At 38.5% G+C, this 17636-nt stretch overlaps 1 protein-coding gene across 1 annotated transcript in view; it reads left to right on the top strand.

Annotated features, from left to right (window-relative positions):
- The window catches only part of PPP1R14C (protein phosphatase 1 regulatory inhibitor subunit 14C), a 66345-nt gene extending 49610 nt beyond the window's left edge, over positions 1–16735 (top strand). The window contains exons 2-4 of the mRNA XM_019735404.3: positions 22–105; positions 1498–1530; positions 15105–16735. Of these exons, the coding sequence (XP_019590963.3) occupies positions 22–105; positions 1498–1530; positions 15105–15179 (192 nt within the window). The 3' untranslated portion in view covers positions 15180–16735. The remainder of the gene's footprint in view (positions 1–21; positions 106–1497; positions 1531–15104) is intronic.
- Positions 16736–17636: the final 901 nt, after the last annotated feature.

Raw genomic sequence — 17636 nt, 5'->3', positions numbered from 1 at the left:
GCCTTCACATTTGTCCTCCAGGAAGAAGAAATGCCAGATGTAGAAATTGACATTGACGATCTTCTTGATGCAGACAGTGAAGAAGAGAGAGCTTTAAAATTACGGGTAAGCAGCTTTCAAAATCTAGAACCTTCTGGTCATAGATGCTAGAATCCACTTGGGCTTCCAGAGCTTGGCATGCACCAGTTCTGCCCTGTGGAGATGTTGGCACAGCACGTGGGCATGGCAGCTTGCAGAGAGGAAAGCAGTGGGATGCTAAGCGTTCACCCCCATGACGTTCATCTCTGGTGATAAAGCAGGTCTTGACTACAGCCAGTTCTCGAAGCAGCTTTCAGATCTGCGCCTCATCTTCCTGGGAGGGAAAGCTGGTTCTGCCTCCAGAGATCCATTTGCCAGGGAAGGAAGTGGTGTCCTACAGTTGTGTGAGGAGAGGGGCTGAGCTGGAACCGGAGTGTCTAAACCCAGGACTCTGGTCTTGCAGTTGTGGATTGTATCATTCTTGAAATTAATTTCTAGATAAGATGGTTTACAACATAATTCTGTTTAATAAAATGTCTTTTATTGGAGTTTGCTCACCTGATATTATTCTAGTATAACTATGGATGTTGAAATGTCTTATGTTTCCTTAGTCCAGAGTAATGCAATATTCATTTCCCTTCCCAGGGGAGGTCAAATCTATCATTTAAAAATCTGTATTAGAAAGTTTCTAAAACCAACTAACCTTTGACCTGCCAATGTTCTTAATGTTCACTGATAATTACTGTTAATGGCTGTTGGTTATCACCGGTGACAAATGATCACTAGAGGGCACATAATTAAAGGGCACATTTGAATGTATTAATATGTTTAATGTATTAATAATTACTAGCATCTCTGGAGTGGTGAACAGTCTGTTTAATGATTATTTCTTGTTGGTAAATTTAATTGGGAAATAAAAGTTAAAAAAAAAAAAGCAGGCATCAGTTCTATACAGAGTGAAATGACAAAAATGTTTTCTTAAAATTGAGAACTTGAAAGGAGCATTAGCTGCCATCAGGTCACCCCCTTCGGTTCCCAGGTGAGGACACTGAAGCCTGCAGAGATGTGACAAGCTGCTCTGGGGTTGACTCACAGCCAGTCCATCACTGCCCAGTGTAACTGTCATCTCTCACAGGCTGTCTCAACTTAAGTATATCCAGTTTATTGTTAACCAAGTTGGGACCCCAAAGGAAAGGGGTGTGTCTGCACGCGTGTGTGTGTGTGTGTGTGTGTGTGTGTGTGTGTGTGTGTGTATTCTGGAGCGTGCAGGGCATTCCTGCATATGAAGGGCACAGCTTTTTATATCTTTAGATGACTAACGGGTGCTAAACCAAAGTGTGACGCTAGACAGTCAGTATGAAATGTTGATTTACCATGTTTAGAATCATACTATAAAGATGAAATAATTTTTAGTTTCATTTTTAAAATGACGTTGAATTTTAAAATAATGAAACTTACTTTCTGTGTATTTCATTCTAGGAAGCTCTTGTAGACTGCTACAAACCAACAGAGGTAAACAAATCATGTTTCCTAAATGCCATGTTTCAACTGGATTTTATTAAATCAAGTTATGTATTTTTAAAGCTAACCCACAATAAGTGGGTTTGATTATGTAAATACTAAGTAGCAATTATTATCCATAAGTGAAGCGAGTATGTTTGACTAGTACTAACTTCCTTAATTGTAAGCTTAAATATGTCTGGTTTAGGAAAACGTAAAACTCATGAGATCTCGTGTGTTGCTTGCTTTTATATAAAAGCCAAACTTCAAAGATAATTGTGAGAAGTTTTGGGATCATTTGGGTAGAAGTTTAGATTTATAACAGGAAAATACATTCTATTAGTTTATATGTATATATTTTTAAGAAACTTAAAGCCAGTTCTGTTGTTCACAATTAAATAGTTGCCTCTGTTGGAAGAAGAAATTTTGTGCTTTGTTTTGATATTTATCAAGTGTAGAAATATTAATGTAAAAAGCAATGGTTATTATTTTAATTAGACCAACACATCTAATGTCCTTGTATACTCTAATGACCAAAAGTACAATGTAGGATATGATCTATTAATGAAAATATTGGTAAAAGAAGTGCTTTCACTTTGTTCCTCTGATAAGTCAGAGAACTTAGAAGATTCATCAGATGTTTTGGAGTCTGTTTGCAATCTCAAAGCAATGGTGGTAGGACTTCTGTTTTTTGAAGTGGTATAATTACAAAGTGACAGGAAAGCATACTTTTCCAAGTGTGTAAGATTTAAATGACTAGGGTCTTTTAAGATCATTTGGTTTGAGGCCAGTTACTTATCTAAGCTTTATTCTTACAGTCTCTAGTTTTTCTTTATATTAATTACATCTTGCAGTCATAGAAATTTTAATTTAATTTTAGTTATTAAAATATACATATTTTAATCAATATAATACATATTTATAGTTTTGAAAACCAAAAATATGATTACACTATAAAGAAAAAATAACTGACTTTTCCAACCCTCAGTTTCCCTCTCTAGAGGTATATATTTTTATATTTATATATTGTATTTATGATTTTTTAATACAATAACACTTTTAGCTTTTTCCCTGCTACTTTTTCATTCCTAAATATGTATTTACTTACTTTTTTTGTTTTGTTTATTGACTTAAGGGGAAATATGAGCTCTCTTACTCTCTACACAATTCATTTCCCTTCATCCCCTTAATAAAGTTATTTAACACTTTTTATTAAATCAGTAGTCAAGTATGATAATTTATGATTTAAAGAAATGTTTTTCACTGCTAAACCAAATAGTAAAATATGACCATGGCTCCTTTCTTGTATAGCCCTTTGTTTTTCCTGGAGTTGATAACTACTTTGTCTTTGTTTTGTCTCCTACCTATTGCTTTTTTATTTTGGCTTAAACAACAGAAATTTATAGTTGAACTCGTCAATATCTTCATCAAGCATGTAATAATATGTTTTCTGTATGCTCAAACACATCATTACCATGCCCCCACCCCAGATTTTCCTCCTGGAGCCCCTATGCAACAATCTGGAGAAGTTATTCTCTGGATCTACTGAGTAGCTACTGTCCTGAGGTTTCTGTCTACTGTTGTCCTCTGTTAGGTGCTTTCTTTCTTCAATCTCAGTCTTCCTCATCTTAGTAGGAGCATATCATCCAGTAGATTTTGGGGAAAGGATGCACAGAAGGTAAATTTTTTGAATTCTTGCATATATAAAAATATATCTTGATCAATATAGTTGGGATAATGTAGACTTCTAGGATAAAATTTGTTATTAAAACTCAATTTTAATGGTGTTGCTCTATTGTTGTATTAGTTCTATTGTTAAGAAATCTGATCATCCTTATTTTTCTTCTCTTCAGTTAACTTTTAGGATTATCTCCATTTTTGAATTTTACAATGATATGCTCTAGTGTGGCTCCTTTTCTGTTCAGATGCTGGGTACTTTGCAAGCTCTATTAGTCGTAAGAGTTATGTCAAAATTGTCTTTTATTATTTATTATTTTTATTAATTTCTCCCTCAGTATTCTATATTTCTGTCCGTGCTGTTATTTAGATGTTATATCTTCTGGATGGAGCCTCTAATTTCTTATCTTTTCCCTTTTGTTTTTCTTCTCCTTGATCTTTTGTTCTCCTTTCTGAAAGATTTCTGACTTTATTTTCTAGCCTTTTTACTGAGATATAAAATTTTCAGCTACCTTATTTTTAATAAGTCTTTTCTTGTTAAAGTGCAAGAGTCCTTTTTTTGATCTCTGTTCACTATTTTCTTTTAGTATATCTTATTTCATTGATGCAATTTTTTTCTCGTTGAGGATATGAATCAAATGTTTTATTTTCTTTGTTTTTATTTTTAAGATCATTCTGCGCTCTTGATTGTTCTGTTTTCTCTGAATCCTACCTTTTTTGCCTATTTTCATCTGTCTTTGCTGATTTGGGGCAGTGTACCCATGTTTGAGTGTTAGGAACCATAAACGATTGAAATCTGTGTGTTGAGCACAGTTTGTCCATTAATGGGTCTCACTATAGAGTGACCGGGTTATGAACTAGATTGTTTTTGTTTTCATCATATGTGTGTATGGAGCAAGGAGACCACTCAGAATGTTGTTATTTGGACATCTTTTTTTTTTTTCTGGAGAGATTTTTATTATTATTATTTTTAAGAGTTAGACACTCTAAACTCCTGCCAGAGGTTTGATATTCTGATTTCAGGCTTTCTGAAAGTAAGAATGGGAAGTAGGCAGGAGACCTCACCATTTAGTGTTTTTTTGCGGGTGGGGGAACTAGAGCTTCTTTACTCATAGTTAGTTGGGGGAATTAATGTAAGAGTTAAGCAATTATTTATTTGGAGAATCATATTAAATTGTTGTGAAGGGTTAGACAAGAATAATAGGATTGTAGTCAAGAAAGGTGTTGGATGATGCTGATGAGTTAACATGTGATGTGGGGGGCGGGGAGGATTGCTGCCAAGAGTAAATCTGGACTGGGAGGTGTAGACCTGTCATTTACTTACTTTTCATTCCCTTTTTCTTCAGTTCTTCTCCTAGATGGAGAAGTTCATGTTTGGGTTATTTAGGTGGGGAAGTTTGGACGTGCTGTTTTCTCTTCTGATTGGCTCTGCAGGTAGGCAGCAGTAGAAAGTCATTTTCATTTTCTCACTGAAATAAGCCCCATTCTCCCCAATTTTTGCAGTATCTAGGGAGCAAAATATTTACACTCACTAACAGCCATGCAGGTAAATAAAAATAATGGGTCATGTCCCCCTGGAACAAAAGATTCCCCATCTGGTTTCTATAAGGAGGCTTAAGAGATAAAAAGATGTAATATTTGAATGTTCTTCAGAGTTTCAGAGGAAGAAAGAAGGAAAAGGCACAGGTGTTTACAAGTGAACATCTCTGTTCTTTGTTTAGCTCACAGTTTCTAGGAATGAAATGCTATAAAATGCTGAGGAATTTCAGTCAAGTTCATTTGTCTATTAAAGGATCATTTCAGAAAAGTTTGGATAGTTGTACCTTTGAGCTTATCATGTTCATAAGAAACCAATTTTATCGGCACCTGGATTGTGATGATAAAAATAATAGCTTATATTTCCCCAGAGCTCTATAGTTCGCATTGTGGTAATGAGCGTTATCTTATTTAATTCTCAGAATCATCACTTGAAGGAGAGAGTTTGGGTGACTTCTCTGAGACCTCACAGGAGTGAGCAAAGAAGCCAGGAATCAACTTGAATTTCTGGCACTTAATCCTGTGCTCTTTCTTTCTCCATCCTGCCAGTCTTGCAAAGCTACTCCACTCACTAAGACTTTCAGGACATTAAAGGATTTTGTTCTATCTCAACTAAATGCCTAATAGTTAATGCTGTTCTTTTTGAAGCAGCCTTCTCTGGCAGGGCTATTTTTTTATCAAAAGAATTTTATGTACAATTATGATACCACTTTGATGTGAGAAATGTAAGAAATACATCATTGCTGATTCAGATAACGTTTATTTATAGCGTCGTTGCGTAGGTAGGGTGGGTGGTGGAAAGAAGACTGGACTTTGAATCACGAGTGTTATGCCAGTGCCAGCACTAAATGTGTGTGACTTCAAGCAATTTCCTTAAGCTCTCTGAACCACCAATTCCTCCTTTATAAAATGGAAGTAATAACTACCTCCCTGGGTTTTAGTAAGGATTTTCACAAAGGTCATAATGTTAGTGATAATTACAACAACACTAATAATGGCTAAATAATTACTAAGCACATACCAGGTACCAATCTAATCACATCACGTGTATTAACTCATTTCATCTTCATAACAAAGCTATGAGGTTGACACTCTTTGTTTCAAATTAGGGACTTCAGCACATACAAAGGCGATGTAATTTGCCTATGGTACCTAGTTAGTAAGTGCAGAAGTCAAGGCACGTATGAAAGCCCATCGCATAAAGCTTGGCACGTGCTGGTTGAATCTGGTTCCATGTAATGCTTCTCCATTATACTATATTAAATACACAAAATGCCAGAATTCACCAATAATAATGTTCTTGAATTATTCAAATTGAAGAGTTGACTTTGAAGAATCTGGCAGTTTCACAGAAGTGATACTGTTTTTGGTGTGTTACTTTCTGTCATATACTTTGGGTTCATGTCATCCTGTGTGGTTTCCTGACTGATAAGCAAAGGACTTGTGTTTTCCCATTTTGTCTCATATTCTATACTGTCAACTCGTGACGTGTAAATCTTTCCTGAGTGGGATCCTTCAAAACACAGCAGTGTGATTGTAAGTCACCACCCTAATGTATTAGTGATTGATTAGTAAGAATGGTGTTTTAACCTTTCCCCTTAAGTAAATGGCATTTCTGATGTAGCTGATATTACAGTAGAGCTGATTGAAGGGTAGCAAAAGGATGTTTCTATGCAATGCAAGAAGGAAAGGAGTAATTATGTTTTGGTTATTACTTGAATTTGGAGGATCTGTAGTGATAGCCTAGTGGACAATTGTAGAAATCGAGGGTGAGGGTATTGGGACCAGTTAGCCAGCCTAGGGAGGAGCTTTTTCTAATTTTCTCTCCAATTTTGTATGTTTTTCAAATCTTAGGATCACATAGGAACACCTCCATCGTATTGGGATGGTGGACAGCAAATGCATTTAATGTGAGCTTGAGGGCTTCTGTCTTAGCGTTTGTTCAGGGAGCTGTCAGTCCGATCAATGAACTGCTAGGAATCTCTTTTATAGCTCAATGTGGCAGTACTATTGCTCTCTGATAATCATCAGGTTTTTCTTTCTGTGCATTTATTTCATTTCTGTGAAATAGAGGTTGTGGTGCTACTTATTACTTCAGCAATCAAAACCTGTAAGTTGATATGCAACAGGGGTTTATGCGGGATGATGAAGTCTGAGACTATGTGGTGAGAAGCATTTCTCGGTCTCAGTAATCAGTAGTCAGCTAGGTCAGGGAAATGTCATGGCCGGGGGAAGGTGCAGGAGAGATGTCTAGATCGTGCTTTGCAAATAGAAATTGGGCAGTGTTGTTCGGAAAGGCAGGCCTGCCTTGTTGTTCTCTCTGCGTTGGCAGTAGGAAGGCAGAATCTCCCTCTATTGCTCAGATGTCTTGGTGACTGCATCTCACCTTTCTGACAGGCTTTGCTGGTGACCATTGTCAACTCATCCTGCTCATATCAGCTCTCTATCCGTTTAGCATTTTAACCTGTTACTTGAAATTTTGTTCAGTTTATATATTCTGTACGTAGTCCCTGTTCATTGAGCTAATTGCAGAAGAGAGAAAATATAAACTGGATATTTACAACACAGAGAGACTGTGTGGGTGATCAGAGGAGGTGTGGTTGGCATTTTGCTATATTCTCTTTGTTCATTTGCTCAACAAATTTTTATTGAACACCCATGTGCTTGTAACTAATTCAGGGACTTAGATGAAGCAAAGAACTTGTATGTACACTTTAAAAACAATCTCTTCTAAGGCCACAGTTAACTATGGTGAGAGTTTAAGTGCTCAAAGAATATTACAATAGAAATAAAATGACAGAAATGCCAGGGTATCAGCTTATCCTATGGATCTCTAAGTTAGGAGTCAAATTGCTTAACAGAATGTGATTATCAGGGGATCTGTGAAAGGAAGCTGAGGAAGCAGCCATTTCCCTTCAGTTAATGGGTCTGAGTGTTTACACGCAGGAGAGCCTTGCCATCTGGCCTCTCATGGGGTTTCCTCAAAAAAGATTGTAGTTGTGGGCAGAGGGTGAGGAATAGAGTTTGAATGCTAGCTGAAGGAGTTGAAATGCAACCTTGGAAAGCTGTCACCTTCAGAACAATGTTTCTGACCAGTGAGAGAATCGGGAGTTTCCAAAGAAAGACTGTAATCAGATGAAAATTACATTTCAGTGGTTGTAGCCATTGGCTATGAAAGTCTGATTATGTTTGGTGTAATTGAGGTTATAATAAAGGGGTGGGATTTATTAACCAGAAACTCGAGTAACCTCACCTAGAAGCCAGAAGGCTTTTGGTCCCAGTGTGTCCATTGCTCACACGCTTTCAATAAGGCTCTTTATACAACAGGCCTCCTCTGCCCAGGGGAAAGAGCCAGGATGCGCTGCAGGTGGCATTTGGACCCTGTCTGAGCCGACATCCTGTGACACTCACCTACTTCTCACTGCCTTTGTCTGAATTCTTACTAGGTGAGCACAGCCTCCACCTTGGACTATTTATAAATCAGATTAAGACTGTCTTCATTGAGGAAAATCCACCCAGAAATGTTAGGTGACCAAACATTTGAGCTAGCCAAAGACATGCAGTCGTGGAGCAAAACTCTGCGTGTATTTCCTGGTCTTTACTCCGTACTCTGCAAAGTTAGGGAACTGTTCACCGGACCATCTTCACTTCTGACACCCATTGCAAGTTCTGGGGTCTCCAAGACCATACTCACATTTGATCATTTGCTAGAAGGGCCCACAGAACTCACTGAAAGTTGTCATACTCACAGTTCTGGTTTATTATAGTGAAAGGCTACAGATTAAAATCAGCCAAGGGAAGAGATGCATGGGACACAATCCAGGAAAATCCCAAATGCAGAGCTTCTAGGTATCCTTTCCCACTGGATTCACAGTGTGGACTCTGGCCTATGATGTGTGGCTGTGTGTAGAGAATTTTGCCAACCAGAGAAGCTCACTTGATGAGCCTGATGTCCATCCTTTTTACTGGGACTTGGTCACAGTCATGGTTGACTGCCCTCATGGTAATTTCAGTCTCCAGTCCCTTGGGATATCAAGCTGGTACCATATGACCCAAAGCCCCGACCCTAAATCACATTGTTAGATTGTCTTGCAGGGCCCCAGGCCCCCAGCTGAACAAAGACATTTTCATCAGGCAGGACATTCTAAAGGCTTAGAGCTTGCCTCCCAGGAGCTGAGGGCGAAGACCAGACCTCTTTTGGGGCAAGGTTAAATTCTTGACCACACACTCTTAGAAGCAGGATGTCCATGAGAATAGTGAGAATGATGATGACAACAGTAATTGTGATGTAACAGAAGGAAAGAAGAAAGAAATGCCATAACAGGGACAGCCACATGCATCCTGCCTTTGGATGCTTTTCCCCAGTAATTAATGATTGTTATTTTTTTTAAGATGTAGTAGAGGAGGTACAGGTTTTAAAAGGCAATGGACCTTTACATGGTTGGCATTTTTGAATGACTGACTGTGATTTTATGGCCTCTTCTTTCGTTTTTAATTAAATTCAGAACAAATGATCATGTTTTCAAAGCTAATCAGAAAGTCCCGTGTTCTCTTCTAGTGTTCAGACTTATCTGGACAGAAGAAAGAATATGAGTTAAACGCAATTTAACACATGACTTTTGGATTTCTGTACTTTTCAGCAAAGGCAGTTGCAATCAAAACCAAATTTCAAACAGTTTAGAAATGGATTTCTTTCATTTAGAAAAGATTGAGGTGTTTATAGCAAATGCTATTCTCCGTCCTTGGTAATGGGACCCTTGATGAAATTATTTTAGTTTCATGGTGATTATAAAGTGGGGATTATAATTTTGCTGAATTAACTCCGTTGATTATTTACATTGGTTGCATTATTTATGTGGATTTTATTTTATGTTGTCTGAATTGCACATGTGTGAAGGAATTAAATGCCAGTAAGGTGAAATATTGTGAAAGCAAACTGTCCCTCTGTATACAAATAAAGGCTAGAATTTGGGTACAAAATAAATTAGCTCAAGAGCAATGGTCTGACTCTCTAAAATAGATTAATGGGACTACAATCACCAGTAGAACAAATTAATCTTTAAAGGCAGATAGTCAAGAAATTAAATGGACAAAATAGTGTCAGTGGTTTTAAGTGAAAGGAGGAGAGGGGTTTGGGGACAGAACAACCATCCAGGATTTGGTTAACACCTTCAGAAATTTCTGTTGACAGAAGAGATTATAACAGCAGGTGCAAACCCTTACCAGGGACAGAGTCATAAGCCTCTTTGCAGATAATGAAAAATAGGATAGTTGTGTGTGGTGTGCTCTGTCGGCAAATGAACCTTTCTCACCATAAACAACACTATCCACCCCTTTTCCTCCCCCAAAAAGGGGGAAATTAAATATTTCAGTGGGAAGCGATGATGGTACTTGTGAAGCTGAATAATGCCCGTGACTACAGGGAGCGAATCCTAGCGTCACACAGGGCTGGGGACACCCCCAAAGCTGTGTGCATCAGTGCTGATTCACTGCCTGCCCCATTTGGCCTCCGGGGTGACCTGAATATAAAAGTTTAAGGTGCGATTTTTAAATGCTTAGCTGGTTCTTTGGGTGAGGACATTTTGCCATTTGAAAGTTTTCAGGGTTGCCATGATGTTTTAAAAGAGGTACATTCTACTCTTCCATTGTCTTCACTTACCTAACCTTTGTTGGTTCTAGAAATTTTTCTCGTACAGCTGGTGACTATAGTGAACCACACTGTGTTGTACATTTGAAAGTTGCTGAGAATAGATCTTAGAAGTTCTCATCACTGAAGAAATGTTGTAACTACGTGGTGATGAATGTGAACTAGACTTATTGTGATGATTTCACAATACCGGGGATGCCAAAAAATGTACACAAGTGGACACTTCGGTCAACATGGCTCAAGCAGTAGTTTGCCATAATCAGAAGTGTCTGGACGCTGATGGTAACCACTTTGAGCACCTCTTGTAATTGCAGAAGTCAAACGTGACTTGTATTCATCTTTTGTCATTGGTATATTTGAGTATTACAGTTTGAATAGTTTTCCTTTCTTAAAACGTGTATATATATTTTAGCACCCTCTGTATATACATATAGCAAATCATTAGGTTGCTCACCTGAAACTAATGTAATGTTATATGTCAATCATGCCTCAAATTTAAAAAAAAAAAAAGAAATTCTGCTCTCCCTTCACCTTGTTACTCATCTGATTTCAACATCATCTATTGAATATCAGGCTTTTGGGAGGAAGTGTCAGGTAGCTACGTAAAACTTGTGGGAGCTGACTTGATTTGTTGTCATCTGGTGGTGAGACTCAGATCAGGAGCAGATGGTCCCTGTGAACATATATGAGTATTTTTAAGGCGATGACTGTTGCATTTCTTGGGGTGAGAAATAGGAGACTGTACTCGGGGAAGTCGCTGACCTACGTGGATCTCAGCCTTCAGAATCCTCACTGCTGTCTCTCTTCATCCCACGGGTACTCTGTGTAAGGGGTCGATGACTTTTGTTTTGAAAAGCAGGCTGGGCATCCAGCGTTCTGCTGGGCACACTTTATTGAAGCTGGCACAATGTACACAATTACTGTAGTTGGTGACACCAGTCACCGAGCAGCACTTTTAGGCATTTCTTTCAAAAGTACTTTTGTCAGGAAACACTTCTACTCAAAGGGCTACTGCATGATATCCGTTTATCTTATTTATCTTTTTAAATGACCTGATAGGCTGGAAAGAATGGCATAAGTGTAGTTTAGCCGCAAAGCAGTGATTTGCAGTGATACTGTGGTTTCTGCTTTTCCTACTTTCTGAGGGACCCATCTTCCTTTAAGCACTGCCATATCATCAATGAGTGTAACAGATGAATCACTGAGTGACGAGGGAAGGTTCCCAGACGCCTGGCTCTGGTGATAATTACAAAACGTGTGTCCATCTGCCGCTTCTGGCACAGTCTGGAGCAGGTGGGAGGGGTTGGAAGCTGAAAGCTACAGGGCTCAAGAGGGATCAGGGATGAGAACTCAGAGTAGAGGGTGGCCACCGCGATGCCTTGCCCTCTTATGGTGCCACATGGCCGAAACTCCAGAGTGAGGAAAGGCCTTCTGTTTTCACACCGGCTGCCAGGTTCCTCAGAAACCTGCTTTGGCTTCTTTCTTTCTTAGAAGTCTCTTATAAATCAGGTGGCTGCATGTTATATAAAGTCAAGTTTCCAAGGTCAGTGGAACTGTTTCTTTTCTTTCTATTGCTTCTTTTATCTCTCTTTTCCGTGTGTGTGTGTGTGGGGGGGGGGTGTACACAAGGATCCTAGGCTCTGCACTTCCCCAAATGCCTCTCATCTTCCCTAACTTCCCCCAGGTTAGCTAGTTTTCCAGTGCTTAAAGGAGAACCTCTAGAACCTTCTTCCATAGTAGCTGGGGTCAGTTGATACTTTGTGCAATTCCAGCCACACACACACACACCCCCGCCCCAAGTGACACACAGTTGCCCCTGTCTTGCCAATCTAATGGCTTTGTCTCTGTCTTTGACTTATTTAACCTCTGATCAGCTCTTGACTTCATTGAGCACCTCTTCCTTCTAGAAACACTAGAAAACCTTCTAGCCACCACTTCTCTTGGCTTCTTAACAGCACACTCTCTTGGGTTTTTCCTCCTATCTCTTTGGTTTCTTTTTTTCAGTCTCCTTTGCTGGTTCTACCTCCTACAAGACCTTGCCTGTTAGAAGGCCTCTTCAGCCTTCTCTTCTTCTCTATTTACGCTGTCCTCCAAGGTTATCTCATCTAGACCTGTGATTCAAAGTATTGTTGTCTGCTGTCCAGTAGTTTTCTGCGATGATGGAAATATTCTGTATCTGCATCGTCCCATACGGCAGTCACTCGTCATATGTGGCTACAGAGTACTTGAAACGTGGCTAGTATGATTATGGAACTAAATTTAAAATTGTATTTATTTTAATTAATCTAAATTTAAATAGACATGTGTGATTAGGGGCTATGGTATTGAATAGCCCAGGTCTAGATCATTGTTTATAAACTATGGGTGATAACTCATTAGCTCGTCATGACCTGTGTTTTTTGAAAATAAAATAGAATAGAAAATGTCATATAGTAAGAGTTCTATTTTTTTTCACAAAACTTTTGTTTTAGTCTTGTGTCTCTGTCTACTGGGTTACTGTAACTATGTGTGGGTCACACACAGGATTTTAGTTTTTTATTTAGCTGAAAGCCACTGATCTAGGTGCTGCTGCTACCCATATTTATGCCGTCAGCCATACATGAGATATGTTGTTACTTATATAGAATATTTTTGAGTAATGAACGGAGAGCCATCAATCAATATTTTTGATTAAAGATCCTTGAATTTTCTTTGTGACTCATCTGTAATCGACAAAAATCTTTGTGTTGCCAGTAGTGTTGTCAAGTTTCTATCTGGAGAATAAATATTGGTCTTGCTATTTTTTAACTTACTCAGCTGAGCACCTCATTACTCAAATTTAATAAACAGTTTGAAATATGTACAGTATATTAAGTTGTAGATATAACAACTGAGGGTAAGGGGGATCGAATATATGGTGATGGAAGAACTGACTCTGGGTGATGAACATACAATGGGATAAAAAAAAAAAAAAAAAAAAAAAAAAAAGTTGTAGATATATAAATTAAGTATGTTAATATAAATTTAAAATTAGTTTTTCATTAATGTTAATATGTCATAAGTACAAAGCGCGTTATTTATTAACTTTTTAATCACTGAGATTTATACACATCATGATCAATTTTTTGAGAAAATTTGAATTTGATACAAATTACCAAATTACTTTTGTCTTGAAGAAAAAAGGTCTGCAGTTTAGGGTACATTATTCTAAATGATTTCTTTAGTCCTTATTTTTATAATGATCTTTATGAAAAAAAGTTACTAAAATAGTGCAGATAAATTACCAGAGTTATTAACAAGATATAGGATAGGGTTTGTAATTCTGACATTTGTTTTTAAAAAAGAAAGGAAGTCTACACTCAAATGCTGGAACTTTTCACAGTAGTCAGTTGAGTAACAGATTCCAAAAACCACAGAATTGAAATTTTATGTGCAGCATATTATGTATTATTTAAACCACATAGTAAAAGGGGCAATAGGAAATGCATTTAACTTTCCAAAATGAAAATTGGTTACAAGTGGGAAAAATTGGCATTATTTCATCCTAGAAAATTCTATAAATTAGATAAAATAGTATTCAGAAAATTAAAATTGGGCCCCATTTTACTTCACATGGATTTTATTCTTTCCAAGTTCAGAAATGGTGGTGACTAAAATGTTTTTGGCTTTGACCCACTTCTGGATTACTCTCCAAAGGGAATAATCCCAATTTCAGGCAAAGATTTATGCACAAAGGTGTTAATTGTGGCATTGTTTATAATTTTGAAAAGCCAGGAACCAACCAAATATCCAGGGATGGGGGAATTAAGCAGACTGTAGAAAAGCCATATAATAAGGAATTGTATAAGTATTACAATTAATTCTTAGAAAGACAATTTAATGTTGTGGGGAAAAGCTTTGACATAATTCTAAGTGGGAAAAAAAAAAGAGTACATTTATACAGTATGATCTCAATTAGGTAAAAATAATTTCCATGGAAGAAAATATGTTAATAGTAGTTCATTCTGAGCAGTAATTGTTGCTGGTTTGTATTTTCCAAGTTTTCTATAAAAAGCACATATTACTTTGATAATACCAAAAAGATGATTAAAAAAGGAAATTGCAGCGGCTGATTAAATATTTAAGCTTATTGTGTTTTAGAGCTGGAGAGGAGTTGCAGGATTATTAATGTGGGAGCTCCTGGCTGAGAGCTGTGACTGGTGGGGGAGATTGCCTGAGAGCTGTTTTGCAGAAGGCCATAATGGAGAGCAAGTTTCCTTAGCGTTTTTGTTGAGTCCTGGCATTCACTGGTTGTCATTTGCAGATCAGAAAGTCTGACGAGCTGTCAGCTTCGTCTTTGACAAATACAAAAGAGGAAGACAAAGTAATTATTATCTAATAAATGTGACTTGTTTGGTAGCCAAATATTTTAAAACATGAAGCAACAATGAAAGATGCCTGATGGTATGAACTGGGAACCATTCTAGGTTGTTCTTCAGTCTCTGGGTTCTCATCCTTGAATAGGTCATGGAATCATTTTAGTGCCTCTGCCACAGCATTATCTTTTCAATGAAATCAGAATAGAAAATATAGAGTGTGTACAGTAAGTATCATTTAAATTTACTGTATTGTACCAGTTGGGGTCAATACGTCCACCCAAACTCATCAACTAAGGTTAACTGCAATTGACATCAATTACTTCATGTAGATTTTAAACCCAAATTTTAATAAGAGCCCCCTCATATTACCTTCTTCTGATCTCTTTTAGGAATTTATCAAGGAGCTGCTCTCTCGGATAAGAGGCATGAGGAAACTGAGCCCCCCGCAGAAGAAGACTGTGTAATTCTGGCTCAGGGTGGAACTCAGCCAGAGATCAAGAAAGGGTTCTGGGATTTGGACTTCACAAGGACTTTTATTAAAGAATAGTTGTCCTTATGAGCAACTTTTTTTTGGGGGGGAGGGGTCTATTAGACATTTATTCTAGAGCGTTTGTTTGTTTGTTTGTTTGTTTTTTAAAGGTGTTGTTAGTGTACTATTTTAATAGCAAAGAGATCAATGACTTTGGTTTCAGCCCAACCGGGGATTATCAAAACAGGCAAACATCCAGGGATGGGCTGGGCCAGACAGTATTTTCTTCGGGAAATCTGACGTTTAGGACCTTACTATACAGGGATGATGGTTTTTTGTTTTTGTTTTGTTTTGTTTTGTTTTTACAGCTAGTTTGGTAATACTTTTTTTTTTTTTTAAGTTGTACATTTGACTCAGATACTGAATCTCTCATACCTGTATATACCTACACACAAGTAAGTTACAAAGTAGATGTGAGTTTTATTTCACATGGTTGAAATAAACTTGTGGTCATCCTTTACCTGGAGGTCACAGCACATGTGTTTCCAAGAGGCCCCTAGAGATTCCTCATGGGAGTGCTGCTGACCTCCACGTCCACTTTACGCACCAAAGTGAAAGAATTCAGTGTATCCGTTATTCTAATGAGCTACACTACGAAAATGTTGAGTTAGTCAAGGGCTTAATTTATGGACTTTATATTATTTCCTTAATTGGGATGCTTTGCCAGGTCATTTACTTATTGCCTCATTTGTGGTATTTTAAAGTTTTATGAACCCTTAATTTGAAGAACTTCACTCGAGAAATGCCCACACTAGCTGAGCAGAGTTTTGCAATGGAAAATGGAAGCGCTGTGCAGCAATTAATTCTCTGCTTTCAACCAAGTACTGTGTGTTAGTCTTTCTCCATGAAAGCAGGTCATAAGGAAGTTAGCAGATTATGTATCTTCCTTCTTAGAAGTAGCTTCTGGTCACTTTGTGCCTGGGCAGCGTCAGACCAGAGGGGATAAACTGACTGTTGAACAGGTGGGAAGTGAGAGAGCTTCACCTTCTCTCAAGAAAGTTAATAGAGGAGCATTTGCTGGTTTGGAAGCATGGTGGAGATTGCATTTCCGGTTTCTCTCAGTGGCCTGTGGTGAGGACTCTGGCCCCTGGCCCTAATTTTGCACCCTGATCCCCTTGCTTGGAGCTAGGCCAGGGGCTCCTGTCCAGCCCCTCTCAGTTACATACCAGCTCCTTGGGGGAGGCTCAAAATTCAGATGGACATGGGTGGGGTAAAAGGTCAGAGTAGAAACTCTTTCTTCCTTCCAGGAGGCCCCCATTGCTTCCCCACAGAAACCCCACTTCTCGTAAGGTGTCTCTAGGAGGACCTGTCACAGGACAGGGCTCAGGCATTTTCTATCAAGGGTGCTCTGAACATATTTTATTTTTTAAAGAACTATGTTTGTGAAATTTATGTATACTGGCAAGCTTTTGAAAAATGTATTTAATTTTGTAATGTTTACCAATGATTTATTTACAAGCTATTTACTCAAATAAATGGAGCTGCTTACAACTCTGCTTACACGTTTGCCTTACAAAACATGTTCCCATGATGATTTGACTTTGTCAGGTGCTCTGCAGAGGAGGGTACCTAGCAGTTATGTCTAGCTGTTCATTTTCAGGCATTTGATCCTGGCCCTTTCCTGATGAAAGCAAAGAAACCGGAACACATCCCTGGGTTGAGAAGAAACAAGACGATCGCTGTGCACTTGGCCCTAGCTGCCTTCTATTGCAATGCTCTCCTAGGCCATGCCCCTTTCTTTAATTAAAATTCCCATTTACCTATCTGATATAAATCCTCAAGAAGATTGCAAATTAATTAGATATTCCAATTACTGTTAGAATGCCACGCACCCTATGAATACAGAAAAATGAAGAATTTGTAGGATTTCCCTTAGGCTTAACCAGCCCAAGTTAGGGTCTTCAGGTGAAGTAAGAGTGAACCTTTCCTCTACAGGCCTCTAACCCTACCTTGTAACACACTCCCAGCCTTCCCCTCATTCCTGGCGCAGAGCCTGGCATCACTCCCCCTGTGTGCTCAGGCCATAAGCATGGATCTCCTCTTGGATGCCTCATTGCTGCCCCCAACACACACCTTCAGGTTCTTAGACCTGAATGAATGACTATTTGTGTCACCTGGGAAGCTTTAATGACAACTGAAGCCTAGAGGCTAGTCCCGACCAATTTAATCAGAAGCTGGAGGAGCAGAGCTTAGGCATTCTTTACAAGCTCCCAGGTTGTGCACCACTGTGCCACTGGGTCATTCTCGTCTAGTCTGATGCACGAGTTTGACCTCAGCTCACCATGTTTATGCTCTTATAGCAGGTGGCAGCTATGACATGAGCACATTGACTTTCTCATTTTATTCTCTACTGGAGAGGAATGAAAGCACAGCACTGGGGGACGACTCCCAA

Source organism: Rhinolophus sinicus, chromosome 2, assembly GCF_057876585.1.
Source record: "Rhinolophus sinicus isolate RSI-liver-muscle chromosome 2, RSI-T2T, whole genome shotgun sequence".
Taxonomy (NCBI): Eukaryota; Metazoa; Chordata; class Mammalia; order Chiroptera; family Rhinolophidae; genus Rhinolophus; species Rhinolophus sinicus.
The sequence above is the reverse complement of the archived record's forward strand: the minus strand, read 5'-3'. Positions and strand labels throughout refer to the sequence as shown.